The sequence below is a fragment of the Microcaecilia unicolor genome, chromosome 6 (genome assembly GCF_901765095.1).
Source record: "Microcaecilia unicolor chromosome 6, aMicUni1.1, whole genome shotgun sequence".
Taxonomy (NCBI): domain Eukaryota; kingdom Metazoa; phylum Chordata; class Amphibia; order Gymnophiona; family Siphonopidae; genus Microcaecilia; species Microcaecilia unicolor.
This window is the reverse complement of record NC_044036.1, coordinates 18,504,622-18,519,571: the sequence shown is the minus strand read 5'-3', so window position 1 is coordinate 18,519,571 and position 14,950 is coordinate 18,504,622. Positions and strand designations below refer to the sequence as shown.

The 14,950-nt window shown below is 44.2% G+C and overlaps 1 protein-coding gene across 1 annotated transcript in view; it reads right to left on the bottom strand.

The window, feature by feature from the left end:
• CMPK1 (cytidine/uridine monophosphate kinase 1) overlaps positions 1-14,950 on the bottom strand; it is a 42,511-nt gene that overhangs the window by 17,963 nt on the left and 9,598 nt on the right. The window contains exons 2-4 of the mRNA XM_030205853.1: positions 13,975-14,121; positions 8,515-8,667; positions 4,693-4,769 (exon numbers count right to left, since the gene is read on the bottom strand). Coding sequence (XP_030061713.1) covers positions 4,693-4,769; positions 8,515-8,667; positions 13,975-14,121 — 377 coding nt within the window. The remainder of the gene's footprint in view (positions 1-4,692; positions 4,770-8,514; positions 8,668-13,974; positions 14,122-14,950) is intronic.

Here is a 14,950-nt window from a genome sequence, read left to right as displayed (position 1 = left end):
ATAGGTAATACATAATCCTAATTCTCTAAAAATGCTCTTAGCTCAATCACATTGGAATCATCTTTTGTTTCTAAATGCAGGTTTATATTCCCTAATAATAAATTATGTGATTAATTCACAGTACATTTCCCTACAAAATCATAAAAGTCATCTTTGGCATTACACAATTTTCCTAGCGGACAATAAAATAACATACAATGCAAAGAGCCAACCAGAGAGAGATCACATATTTTACAACATAAAATTTATAAAGGAGGAGAGCTAAATTTATCCTCTAAATTATTATTATTAGCATTTGTATCGTGCTACCAGACACACGCAGCGCTGAACACCTGACACAGAGACAGTCCCTGCTCAATAGAACTTACAATCTACAGTAATACAGACAAAATCTCTGTAAAGAATGCCAATCCCTCCCCCCTTTTTTCCTTGTCTTGATACAGATAAAAAAAACGTACGACCAGCAGGGCATAAACCCTTTAACACTCAATCATTATCCGATGTTAACCACGTTTCGGTAACACAGACAAGCCCAGGTTGTCTCTCATCAATCCAATCGCTATGATATCTGCCTTGTTTAGGAGAGAACAGGAATTGATAAAAAAAATAGTTATAAAGATGAATTCGATCCGAAACTTGTGTTGTTCCGATAGTTTATGACAATACTGTCTACAACTTACTCTTTTCATACACTCAACTATGTCTATTAGAGCGGTACTTACACTCTCTAATCAAAAACTCAATAGGTCTAACTGTATATTTGCAGCAATCTGAAAAAGGATTGTCAATTAAACTCATAGCAGTATGAGAAAAATTAGGGAATGACAATATCGGTAATCCTCAGGCTACTAACTCTGATCTATCACCACTTACACGCAAGAACAAAAAAAAAAAACATAAAACCATAACCAATCCACTTTAAATTCCATTAAAATAGCTCAAACTAAACAAAAATACAAAATAGGTTATAAAGTGAACAGTAATCTTTAACCGCACTTCAGCCACCACGCAAAGGGGTGCACCTCTGGCTTGTGCCGCTGGCGCCACTGTTTAAATCCCTTAGAGCGACTCACGTCAGATGATACTGGGTGGAGCTAACACCCACACAAATAGCATAGTGATAGAAAGAGGAAATGGCGGAGTATGCTCCCACGCCCTTGCACACTGCACTCCTTTGTTACCAAACTGTTTAAGGTTTTGCTACAACACACATGGATGCCAGGGGGCTGTTTTTATCTTTTTTAATCCTAAACACTTAACTTGGAATATACTCTGCTATCCACACGTGTGATACTTTGAGAATGTCCACTACAACCTTTATTAGTAGAATCCAAAATTCTTTATATGCCACTGAGCATAAAACATTTGATTGAGTGTGGACATAGATTTTCTGGTATTGTCATCTCTCACTGCCTCACACAGATGGGTGGAACTGAAGAAGGCAGCGACGGCCATTCTGCACTGGACCTGCACTGACCCGGTAGTAACAAACCCTAGATCTTTATTTAGTTAGTTTTTGTGGACATATTGAGGTCAAACGGATGCTACACGATTTACTTGGGCACCATTTATTTACTATGGTTCATGCCTCGACTGACTTTTCAGTGGAGCGGGGGGGGGGGGGGGAGGGGGGGCTCCCCCACAATGGACTGCTTTGAGAGGTTCATTTGATCATTTGAACTGAGGGACTCTTTATTAGGGAGGAATGGAACTCACTATGAGGCACATGATGTCTTGGGAGGGCAGGGGTGGTTTAGTCTCCTCCAGTTCTTTCACCAAGTTGCTGAGATCTTCTCCAAATAGCCACTTGCCCCAAAAGGGCAATTTAACTAGATATGACTTTGACGCTACATCCATTGCCCAATGCTGCAACCAGAGTTGCTGACGTGCTGTGACAGCCAAAGACATACTGTGGGTCGTAACATGTCAAAAACAGCATTCGCTGTGTAAGCCAACCACACTTCCAGCTGGGTGTTATGACACTCATCTTGTGTTGTTGACTGCTGATGCCACTTCAGGCGTGTTCTTTCCATGAACAAGCTGCACACTGTCGCTTGAAGTTTCAGAGCGGCTGCTTCAATGGCTTGTTTCAGCGAGTCTTTTTAGCTTCCTATCCTGTAGGTCTTTTAGGGCAATGCCTCCTTCCACCGGCAAGGTGGACGTCTTAGTCACCACTGTAACCAGGGAGTCCACCCTGGGAAGCTGCAATTAATCTCTCTCCTCCTGAACAGGTAGAAAGAAAAAGGGAAATGGGACTTGATATACCGCCTTTCTATGGTTTTTGCAACTATATTCAAAGTTGTTTATATATTATATACAGGTACTTATTTGAACCTAGGGCAATGGAGGGTTAAGTCACAAGGAGCTGCAGTGGGAAATGAACCCAGTTCCCCAGGATCAAAATCTAATGCACTAACCACTAGGCTATTCCTCCACTCTTCCCACGATCAGCCCGGTGTCCGGAGAGACCCGTTCTGCTGAAATCAGGTCCTGAATGTATAGATGTATCAGGAAGGCCTTAGAAGGACCTCTAAACCCCTCCATGATCGACAAAGATGGACTCCTGCTGAAGCACAAGGCTCCTCAATGGAAAGTACTGCCAATGGCTCAGTAATAAGAGTACTGAACTCCTCTTTATGGAACAATCTCAGCATTTTCAGATCATCCCCCTCCGCTAACAGCTCCTTCAACAATGCCTCTTCTGAATAGTCCAAGACAAGAAGCAGAGATAACCTCATCTGCCTACTCCTGGAGATCTAAACAAGATCTAATAGGAGCCGGAGGGGCAACGGGGCGAGAAACTTGATCACCTTGCAGCAACTCTGACTGTCCTTGCTTCAGTAAACAGGCCTGGTGTAAGAGCAATATAAAAAGCCAGGGAACAAAAAAGATCCCAATGCAGCTGAATGCTTTGTTGGGTCCCGAGGCTGTAAAATGGCAACTGTGCCCGTGTGTGATCAGACAGGCTGCCTCTGCCAGTCAACCTCGACAAAATGGCGCCCGTTCCCGTGCTCTCCTTTATCAAAGTGCGCACTGGCCCGGCTGGAGAGCCCGAAGACCCCAGAATATACGGATGCTGTGTCAAATCTGAAGATGTGCTGCTGCCGACCGTTTCCCTCTGCATCCTGCAGGATTCTCAGCTTGCACGCACAACTCCCTGACGCCAGCTGGCAGGTCCCAAAGAGGAAACACTGCTTAACTGCCTCCACAGGAGTCACCATTCACCCTGACCGTCACAAGCGCAGCACAATGTGTCCCAAGCGACAAGTCAGGATCCTTCCCCTGCACCAAGTAGAACTTGGCACCAAGTAGAACTTGCAGCCCTCCAAACAGTTCTGAGTCAAACATCAGTCGGGCTTACCACTGTCAGCTGCTCTCCCAAAGCTCACAGTCTCCACAAGTCTTACCACAGATGAGAAAGGCTCAGAATTGATACTTTGTCCCATGCTCTCCAGCAAACCTTTTTCCTTTCCTTATTTTTTTTTTTTGGGGGGGGGGGGGGGGCACAAGAGACAGGAATCTGAAGACCTCCAGATATTACTCTGCAGACTTAAGCCACCTGCAAAGCTCCACTGGGGACCTGCTGACCAACAGAACCAGGAGAAAAGCACTCAGAACTAGAGGCTGAAAAGTATGTCCTTCCACCTGCTGGAGACAGAAAATACTGAGGAGCTGGACTGGATGCCAAGAGAGATTATGTCTCAGCTCAGTTTTCATCTCTATCTTCACCCGCTGGTTCATAGACACAACTATCCCACAGGTTCTGAAATAGTGGAAAGCTACATAATGGAAGTTTAGGGTTTTTTTTTTGAGCACCCAAATCACACTTCCTTGAAGTCTATGCACCCCACAAAATCCACATATCTAAATAGGGGCATTGTAAAATTGGTGTTTACACATGTAAATTCCATGCAACTTGTTCTAAAAATTACCTCCATATTCTATTAAATATATAAATGTAATTTAATTTAATTTTTGGTATTTATAGTCCGCTTAACTTTTTAAGTTCTAGGCAAAGGACAAGTCCAGTTAGAAAGACATTTTACACTGAAACTCGAATAACTGGAAAATCCATTCCATTAAAACAAAAGTAGGTATTGATTACATGAAACAAAAAGGGAAAACTTTTACAATTAGAGCAAAGTGTGTGCTTGTCAGAGCATGGAAGCCGAAAAGTAAATGCAAGTTAATGTGATAGCTATGTCATTATTTAGACATGTTTGCATGTATCCTTCGATCGACTCCCTTTTGAAGAAACTGGTTACATGTTATAAGTTTGTGTGGTTTCTAGGTTGAGTTTGTGGCCCATAGTATTTGTGAAAAAGCTATGTTTTTAATTTTCTATGGAAACTCAGGTAGTTTGGTGTTTGGTTCTCTAAGAAGTCCTTGAGATACATCTAGGCAGTCAAATTTTCAGGATACCCACAACGAATATTAATGAGATAAATCTGAATGCACCACTTCCATAGTAGGCAAATCTATCTCATGATTATTCAAAGGGGTATCCTGAAAACTTGACTGATTAGGTGTGTCATGAGGACTGGGAGTGAGAACCCCTGATATACAGACGTACATAGACACGAACTGCACACACACACACCCTTCTCAATCTTCTGTAGTCATCTGAAAAGAACAGATTTTGGGATACCAAGTTCCATCATGTGAAATACAATTCTAATCAACATAGAGTACCTCTTCTTTAGACTTTCTCTGTTGTCATCAGTTCTCCCACTGCTCTTTCCTCTCTCCAGGCAGCGATTTATGCAGGTCTAAAACACCAATACAGACAAGGTCAGTGTAAAAACACTTTGAGTCAGGTGTTGTCATTCTTTACTGTTCACAGAAGTAAAATCTTCCCCTAGGTTTGGAACGCTACAGAAGACCTAATCTTGACACCACACCCCATGCTGCACTATTGTGCAGGGCCACCTCATTTCTTTATGGAATACAAGACTAACAGGAGGAAGGAAAGTTGTAAGGGTTTCTATTCTGCTGTCCACACAGAACACTTGCTACAGGTAAGCAACTTTTTTCCCTGAAGACAACTGGGATACACAGCCAGCGGTGTAGTTAGACCTCCAATTTTGTAGTGGCCTAAGCCTAAAGTAACATAGTAACATACAGATGATGGCAGAAAAAGACCTGCACGGTCCATCCAGTCTGCCCAACAAGATCTCTCTATATAAAAGGCAACCCCAACGTTCTGAAGCCTCCACGGAAGTTGAGGCGCCCGAGATATCCGGTGTGCCCTGTAGTGTCTGCACCGCCCTCGCGTCAAAACGTCATGACGTCGAGGGCGGAGCTATGACACTCGACGGCCGAAACGGAAACGCCACAGCGAACAAGGCAAGTAGCTCGGAGGGACGGAGGGAGGGGGGGCCCCCCCTTGCTAGCGCCCGTTTCATTGCGCTCAGAAACGGGCATTTTTTCCTAGTAAACTCATATGTGCTACTTTTTGTGTATACCCTACCTTGATTTGTACCTGTCCTCTTCAGGGCACAGACCGTATAAGTCTGCCCAGCACTATCCCCGCCTCCCAACCACCAGCCCCGCCTCCCAACCACTGGCTCTGCCACCCAATCTCGGCTAAGCTCCTGAGGATCCATTCCTTCTGAACAGGATTCCTTTATGTTTATCCCACGCATAGACTAGTGGTGGATGCCAGGGAGGACCCCCAGTTTGGGTTCAGGGCCACCAAAATTGCCTCATCATTGCTATGCCTGGTGGGGATTCTCCCAAGTCCTGCCAGCAGAAGAGGTCATCCTCCAGCGGCCGGAAACATCCCAGTGCTTGCAGTCAGCAGCACTTTCTTTGAGCTGCTATCGCGCTGCCTCCCCTGCCCCCATCCCATCCAATATAATTCATTTACTCAAATAATTTTCTCTTTTCTTCAGGAGAAAGTGCTTCATAGAATAACTTCATGTTTTGCAGACATGGGTGTGTATCCTGCATCAAACACAATGCTTGAACTGGCCTAGTGCTTAGGGTGGTGGGTGGTGGACTCTGGTCCTGGGGAACTGAGTTAGATTCCCACTTCAGGCACAGGCAGCTCCTTGTGACTCTGGGCAAGTCACTTAACCCTCCACTGCCCTATGTAACCCGCATTGAGCCTGCCATGAGTGGGAAAGCGCAGGGTACAAATGTAACAAAAATAAAATAGATACTATTGGAGATTCTACATGGAATGTTGCTATTCCACTAGCAACATTCCATGTAGAAGGCTGTGCAGGCTTCTGTTTCTGTGAGTCTGACGTCCTGCACGCATGTGCAGGACGTCAGACTCACAGAAGCAGAAGCCTGCGCAGCCACATTGGTGATCTGCAAGGGCCGACTTCTACATGGAATGTTGCTAGTGGAATAGCAACATTCCATGTAGAATCTCCACTAATAGCAACAGTGGAGGAGTGGCCTAGTGGTTAGGGTGGTGGACTTTGGTCCTGGGGAGCTGAGGAACTGAGTTCAATTCCCACTTCAGGCACAAGCAGGTCCTTGTGACTCTGGGCAAGTCACTTAACCCTCCATTGCCCCTGGTACAAAATAAGTACCTGAATATATGTAAACCACTTTGAATGTAGTTGCAAAATACCACAGACAGGCAGAATATCAAGTCCCATTTCCATTTCCCCCTTTCCCTTATGACATCACAATATCAGAATTGAGCCAAGTATCGGGCAACCAAGCCATTGTGACATCACTGATGAGGTTGGCTCTTATTGGTGGAATGAGTAGAGGTGTAGCCTAGTGGTTAGTGCAGCGGACTTTGATCCTGGGGGACCGAGTTCGATTCCCACTGCAGCTCCTTGTGACTCTGGGCAAGTCACTTAACCCTCCATTGCCCCAGGTACAAATAAGTACCTGTATACAATATCAGCGCTGCGTAACCCTGGCAGCGCTATAGAAATGCTAAGTAGTAGTACTATGCTGGAATTTGGCATGGCTCCTTGGAAAACGGTTTTTGGCTTTTTCCTGTGCTGATTCTACCACCACTAACTGGTTGGGTAATTCCACTCTTGTCTCCCATAAGCAAGTTTGCTCCTATACCCTTCCATAGCTGATCCCAGTCTCCCATCTGCTCTCTCTGCCTCCCTATGGGAATGCAACTTGGACATCTTGAAGGCGCTAAAGTTTCTTTCACCAACACACTGAGAGCAGTCTGGAATGTCATGATCTGGTCCCGAACATTAACAGCTGTCTGATGGACGCCTTCTAGCCAAATGAGTACATGACAAAAATCCTGTCAGAGTAATAACTATTACCCCTACTCCTTTCTTGGGAAGGGGGCATTAGAGGACTCAAGAGGAAGCAACTCTAGAGCAACTCAACTCATGCTAAGAGAGCAGGTTCGAGTCTGTGCCATCAAATGATATCACCCACTTATTCATCCTGCTTATCAAACAGTGAAAAGACAACTACTCTTCTGAACTTTAGAACCAATTTTGTACCTCAAATTACTTCGGAGGAGTAGCCTAATGGTTAGTACAGTGGCTGGAGAACCAGGGGAACTGGGTTCAATTTCCACTGCAGCTCCTTGTGACTCTGGGCAAGTCACTTAATCTTCCGTTGCCCCAGGTACAAAATAAGTACCTATATAAATAATATGTAAACTGCTTATCAATGCCTATCTCCCCTTTTTCTTTATTAGTGGTGTCACTCGATCTAGTTTAGGTTGTCGACATCCTAAACTCAATTTTTATTTATTTATTAGGATTTATTTACTGTCTTTTTGAAGGAATTCACTCAAAGCAGTGTAAAGTATGAATAAATCAAACATGAGCAATAGGCAATTACAGAAGTAAATATATTCAAATAATAATACAAAGTATGTCATAGTATACTACTTACAATGTAAACAAAATACGTAATAGAACATTTTAATTGACAGTGAAGGGTGTGGTTAGGGAATACCCCTTGAGAGGACCTTTGTGTCCTTGGAATTGTGTAGAGAATCATCCTATTCTTGAGGTACTCAGAGCCATTTCCTTTAAGGGCCATGAAGATCAGGCACAGAGTTTTAAATTTAGCTCTGTATTGTACTGGTAGCCAATTAAGTTTTTACAAACATGGTATGATGTGGTCACTCAGCTGTATATTTACAGATCAAATACGAGAAGTAGAGCCATCATACTACTATTTTCACTGGAGATTAAACTCCATTTCCTGACGTTCTTTATTCCATTGCAAAGCACTTCACTTCTTGCCCTCATTTCCAATATAGTAACATAGTAACATAGTAGGTGACGGCAGAAAAAGACCTGCACGGTCCGTCTGCCCAACAAGATAACTCATATGTGCTAATTTTTGTGTGTACCCTACTTTGATTTGTACAAGATCACCAGAATTATTGTTACACTCTCCAGGCAAATGGAGTTGCCAAAAACCTTGTACTCGAGTGTGACCATATCCAACTAATAAGCAGTTCTCCAAAAAGCAGATACAGTAATTGACTAAATGAGCAAATGCTATTGCTCTGCCATACAAGAACACAAAAGGTTAGTGTCAAAAATATACTTCTACCTCATTATCGCAGTCAAAAAAGAGAATGTAAGCTACATCTGCTTTATCATGCATGGTCTTGTTCCAGCCCTGGAGATTGTCTTCATTTCTGGGAAAGCCATCAATTAAGAACTTATTCTTCTGGGCATCTGCCTTCATTGCTTGATCCATTGCCTACAAGAAAACATTGAATTTTTCTTAAACTACAAGAGTTGGAATAAAAAAGAAAAAAAGAAAACCACCAATGGTTTATTAAATCAGTTTTGCGAGTTTCGTGTGGCTTTCAGGGTTCTTGCTACTCTTTTGCATCACAGATTTTAAAACAGCACTGTAACACGGTTTAAAAAGCATAGTTGAACCAATATACTACAGGAGTTCTCCTAGTTAGTGTACATGGAGAAAATACTTAGGTTTGGTCTTAGGTTGGATTTGTAAAAATTAAAAAAAATATATACTGTATACAGTGATACCTCGGTTTTCGTTGGTAATCCGTCCGAAAACAATCGGCAAAATCCGAAACCAACAAAAACCGAGGCAATAAGTACATTAGACGGCGATTTTGAAGTTGCAGCAGTTACGTCACTTGTGCTACTGGCGCTGTCAAGTACCACCAGGAAGGAGATTATATGCCATTCCTGGGTTTTGGCAAGCCTGTCTTGATGGATCTGCAGCTAGCTGAAGACGAAAACCGAGACAAATTTTTTGATGAAAAAAAACTACGAAAACGACGAAATCCGAAGGCAATGAAAACCAAGGTTTTACTGTATATTAAAGGGCAATTCTATAAACTGGCACCCCCAATGCCATGCCCTTAGCGTAAATTCTATAATGGCATCTTAACGCCAAGATGCCGTCATAGAATACTAGCTTAAGGTCAGCATTGGCGTGACCATGTTTAGGCGTGTCTTCCTACGCCATGTCAATGGTAGGCGTATGTTGGTGTGACTAGGTGCGCCAAGTGATGTGCATAATATATAGTATTCCATAAACGATGCACATACATGGGAGACTCACCCATGCTCTACCCACGTGTGTGCTCCCCCCTTGTACAAAAGCTGATACTGCACATTCTCCAGAACTGTATAAAATTGGATGTCCAACTTTTGCGTGCAAAGTTGGACACCCAATTTATAAGGTCAGTTGATATTTGCCTCTTAACATGCATTATTTTACCATAACGAATGTTAGTTGAAGTTAATGCGGGTTGCAAAATATTGAGATACAAAACACCTGAAATAACAGCTTGCATTGAACTTTGCAGGACAGGTCACAGGGAAAGGCCCGCTGCAGGCCAAGGCAAAGTTTGAATATGGCTACCACTGCAGAGGGAAGACTTACTGAAAATAAAAAGGTAACCCGGGAGGGGAAAGAAGGAGAGAGAGAGCCGTCGGCAGTCCAGTAGAGGAGGGAGAGATACCGGACCAGCCTTGTGTGCAAGCAGGGGAGGGAGGGCTATTATCAACTGCAATTAAATTATTAATCGTGATTAAAAAATTAACGTGTTAAATCACTGCATTAATCACGATTAACATGCAGTCCTACTGAACAGTAATCACTTAATTCATATCTGTTATTTTTGAAGATGAGTATCAATTTATACAGTTATATAAAACAGATGTATGAGAAAAAGGTTATGTGCCTCAACCAGCAGATGGAGATAGGGAGAACTCAGAGGTTTGCTATATGTGGTCATGTGCAGCCATCCAAACCTCAGTATGACGATACCAAAGCAGTAAGCATAATTCCCATACAATACGAATCGCACTCTCCTGCCTCTCCCACCGTCCCAAAGTCTACAGAATGGCAAACCATGCAATTGCTATCACAGTGCTCCACAGCTGACCCGCTGAAACTGATGAGCTGCGCTGCTTTCACCTATTCTTTATCTCTTTATTTATATATTTATTTATTTAAATTCCAAACAGAGGAGACTGAACCGAACTACTCAAACAGCTAAACAAACAAAACATAGAACCCGCAGAATACAAGCACCAGGGAGGGCCTCTGGATTGATCTGCTGGGACTAAAGGAAAGAAAATTATCAGGTAAGAACTAATTTTACCTTCCATTGCGTCCCACAGATCAATCCAGAGACTTGTGGGATGTACCAAGGCAGTCCTCAAGTAGTGTGAGACCAGAGGCCAACACCGATGCCCCAAACAACGCATCTTGCCATGCAGCCACATCCAAACGATAATGCTTTGCAAACGTATGCATTGAAGCCCAAGTTGCTGCTTTGCAAATCTCATCCAACGGCACTAAACGACACTCCACGAAGCATGTAGCCTGTGCCCTCGTAGAATGAGCCCGCATGTGAAGAGGAGGTACCTTGCCCAGACCTACGTAGGCTGAAACAATCACCTCCTGTAACCATCGAGCCACCGTGGCCTTCGAGGCCATGTTTCCTTTATTACATCCTGCAAATAGCACGAACAAGTGGTCTGAACGACGGAAGGAGTTCGTGGCCTCAAAATACCGTACCAGCACACGTCTCACATCCAAACAGCGTACAGCCCGGAAATTATCCGGGTAATCTGCCTCTTGAAAGGCTGATAACATCACCGACTGGTTCAAATGATAGCGAGACACCACCCTGGGCAGAAAGGACGGAACTGTCCTGACGCATACCCCAGCCTCAGTGAAACGGAGAAACGGGTCCCTGCAGAACAAGGCTTGAAGCTCCGACACCCGCTTCGCCGAGGCCATGGCCACCAGAAACACAGCCTTCAACGTAAGATCATAAGTACATAAGTAATGCCATACTCCAAAGGCCCATCAAGCCCAGCATCCTGTCCCCAACAGTGGCCAATCCAGGTCAAGGGCACCTGGCAGCTTCCCAAACGTACAAACATTCTATACATGTTATTCCTGAAATTGTGGATTTTTCTCAAGTCCATTTAGTAGCGGTCTATGGACTTGTCCTTTAGGAAACTGTCCAAACCCTTTTTAAACTCTGCCAAGCTAACCGCCTTCACCACATTCTCCAGCAACGAATTCCAGAGTTTAATTACGCGTTGGGTGAAGAAAAATTCTCTCCTATTTGTTTTAAATTTACTACACTGTAGTTTCATCACATGCCCCCTAGTCCTAGTATTTTTGGAAAGCGTGAACAGACGCTTCACATCCATCTGTTCAACTCCACTCATTATTTTATATACCTCTATCATGTCTCCCCTCAGCCGTCTCTTCTCCAAGCTGAAAAGCCCTAGCCTCCTTAGTCTTTCTTCATAGGGAAGGCGTCCCATCCCCGCTATCATTTTAGTCGCCCTTCGCTGCACCTTTTCCAATTCCACTATATCTTTCTTGAGATGCAGCGACCAGAATTGGACACAATACTCAAGGTGCGGTCGCACCATGAAACGATACAACGGCGAGCAGCGCTTAGCAGACTCAGACAGAGCTGACATCCCTGCAGCTCCGTCCAACACAGCCCTCCCACATGCCGCCGACTGACCTTGGCCCAGCGCCCAACTTTGGTCTGAGGGAAATATCCCTACACGGCCCCAATGTTTTTTTTTTTTTTTTAACCTTAATGAAGAGGCAGGAGAGAAACGGAGCCGGACCCTAAACCCAGAAGGAAATTTGGGAGGCTGGTAGGGGAAGCGGGAAGGGACCTGGCACCACCAGGTATACCCAAAGCTGGACAACAGCGCAACCCCACTACAAGCTCTGCAGTACCCAAGGGAACGGGAAAGGAGCCAGATCACTATAGAGCTGCACTGGTATGACCCTCCACCTGCTACATAGAGAGAATACTGAGGTTTGGATGGCTACACATGACCACATATAGCAAACCTCGGAGTTCTCTCTATCTCCATCTGCTGGTTGAGGGACATAACCCACAAGTCTCTGGATTGATCTTTAGGACGCAATGGAATATGTTTTTAAGGTACTCGTATCTCTGATATACACCTAACTTTATATAGATTTTTTGCCCATGGCTTTTTTTTTTTTTTCATATATCTGTTTTTTTGATACAGCTTTGTCTATAATGACCTGCTCCTTGCCAAATCCAAAGGTCACTACTCCATCCTCATCGACCTATCCGCCGCTTTTGACACTGTCAATCATAATTTACTTCTTGCTACACTATCCTCATTTGGGTTCCAGGGTTCTGTCCTCTCCTGGTTCTCCTCTTATCTCTACCACCGTATCTTCAGAGTACATTCTCATGGATCTTCCTCCACGCCCATCCCGCTCTCTGTGGGAGTTCCTCAGGGATCTGTCCTTGGACCCCTTCTTTTTTCAATCTACACCTCCTCCCTGGGCTCGCTGATCTCATGGTTTCCGATATCATCTTTATGCTGACGACACCCAGCTTTCTCTCTCCACACCTGACATCACTGCGGAAACCCAGGCCAAAGTATCGGCCTGCTTATCCGACATTGCTGCCTGGATGTCCAACCGCCACCTGAAACTGAACATGGCCAAGACCGAGCTCATTGTCTTTCCACCCAAACCCACTTCTCCTCTCCCTCCACTCTCTATTTCAGTCGATAACACCCTCATCCTCCCCGTCTCATCTGCCCGCAACCTCGGAGTCATCTTCGACTCCTCCCTCTCCTTCTCTGCCCATATCCAGCAGACAGCCAAGACCTGTCGCTTCTTTCTCTATAACATCACCAAAATTCGCCCTTTCCTCTCTGAGCACACCACCCGAACTCTCATCCACTCTCTCATCTCTCGCCTTGACTACTGCAACCTACTCTTCACTGGCCTCCCACTTAACCATCTATCCCCCCTTCAATCCATTCAGAACTCTGCTGCGCGTCTTTTCTTCCGCCTAGACCGATATGCTCATATCACCCCTCTCCTCAAGTCACTTCACTGGCTTCCGATCAGGTACCACATACAGTTCAAGCTTCTCCTACTAACCTACAAATGCACTCAATCTGCAGCCCCTCACTACCTCTCTACCCTCATCTCCCCTTACGCTCCTACCCATAACCTCTGCTCACAGGACAAATCCCTCCTCTCAGTACCCTTCTCCAGCACTGCCAACTCCAGACTCCGCCCTTTCTGCCTCGCCTCACCCTATGCTTGGAATAAACTCCCTGAGCCCATATGCCAAGCCCCCTCCCTACCCATCTTCAAATCCTTGCTCAAGGCCCACCTCTTCAATGTCGTTCGGCACCTAACCATTGTACCTCTATCCAGGAAATCTAGACTGCCTCAATCTTCATTGACTGCACTTTTTGTCCTTTAAATTGTAAGCTCCTTTGAGCAGGGACTGTCTTTCTTTGTTAATTGTACAGCGCTGCGCAACCCTGGTAGCGCTTAGAAATGTTAAATAGTAGTAGTAGTATAAGTTGATATTTTAAGAGATTTTATTGTACTGTACCAAGTTTTTTTTGTATAAGCATATAACACACAGCACCTATTTACATATTTACATTTTCAGTGTGTTCTTATCTGGCTCTGGTATCTGTACATACCTTCATGGGCAAACAATCACACAACACTAGCTTTTGTTTTTCTTACCCTTTGCAAAAGGCTGATTGTTATCTCAACAGGGACAATTTTTCCTTCTTTAATGTAAGTGTCAATGAGCTCTCCATACTGAGAGTCTGGCTTCTTTCTCTCATCACGTAGTAGGTCTCCAGCAGAAAGGTGAGTGTGACCATATTTCTAAGAACAGAAAAAAATATATACACAAATGAAAGAATAGAACAATTACTGGGGACAGAGCAAATCTAGTCTGGTTTATTTACAGAGTCATATACTAAAATTGTGATCCAACGCTGTTAAATGAAGATTAATTACTACAGGGACAGACATAAAATGGTCTGTAAAGTATTCTCATCAAACAAGAGGGAGCCCCGAAAGGGAAACTTGCTGAGCTTAGACGTAGAAGCTGTATCTGCTGACCAACCTCTCAGCCACAGAGACCGCCCACCCTGAAGAGGCCATTCCTTAGCGTACCTCCGGACCGGCCCAGAATGTGACTGATGGGTTGTGCTCGCCTTCCAGCAGGTGGAGACTGAAACCTGTGACTCTAGAGAGAGAGAGCCAATAAGAGCCCTTGCCAGCTAGAGAAAGATCCAGTATTCTCAGTCTCCAGCAGAAGTGCCCAATTATATAGCCGAAATGCTTTATGCTTGGTTTATTCCTTTTAGGGATTCACTGTATATCCCAGTCCTTTTTGAACTTCACCACCTCTTCCAGAAGGGCATTCCAGTCACATTACCCTTTCCATGAAAACAAATTACTAAAATGTATCTTGAAAAAACACAGCTATTAGTCTCTGTGGTAAAGAATAATGTTGTTTCACCTCCTGACAATGATGCAAGACATCCTACATATACTGAACAAAGTATAAAACTTTACTAGCTTTTTGGTCATCACTCCAACCAGGGATCCACTGGATGACTTCACTCATAACACAAAACCCCCATTCAGGGATGATTAAATAATATTTCTGTTGCTTGGAAATACAAATTTTCTCCCACCAGAGGCC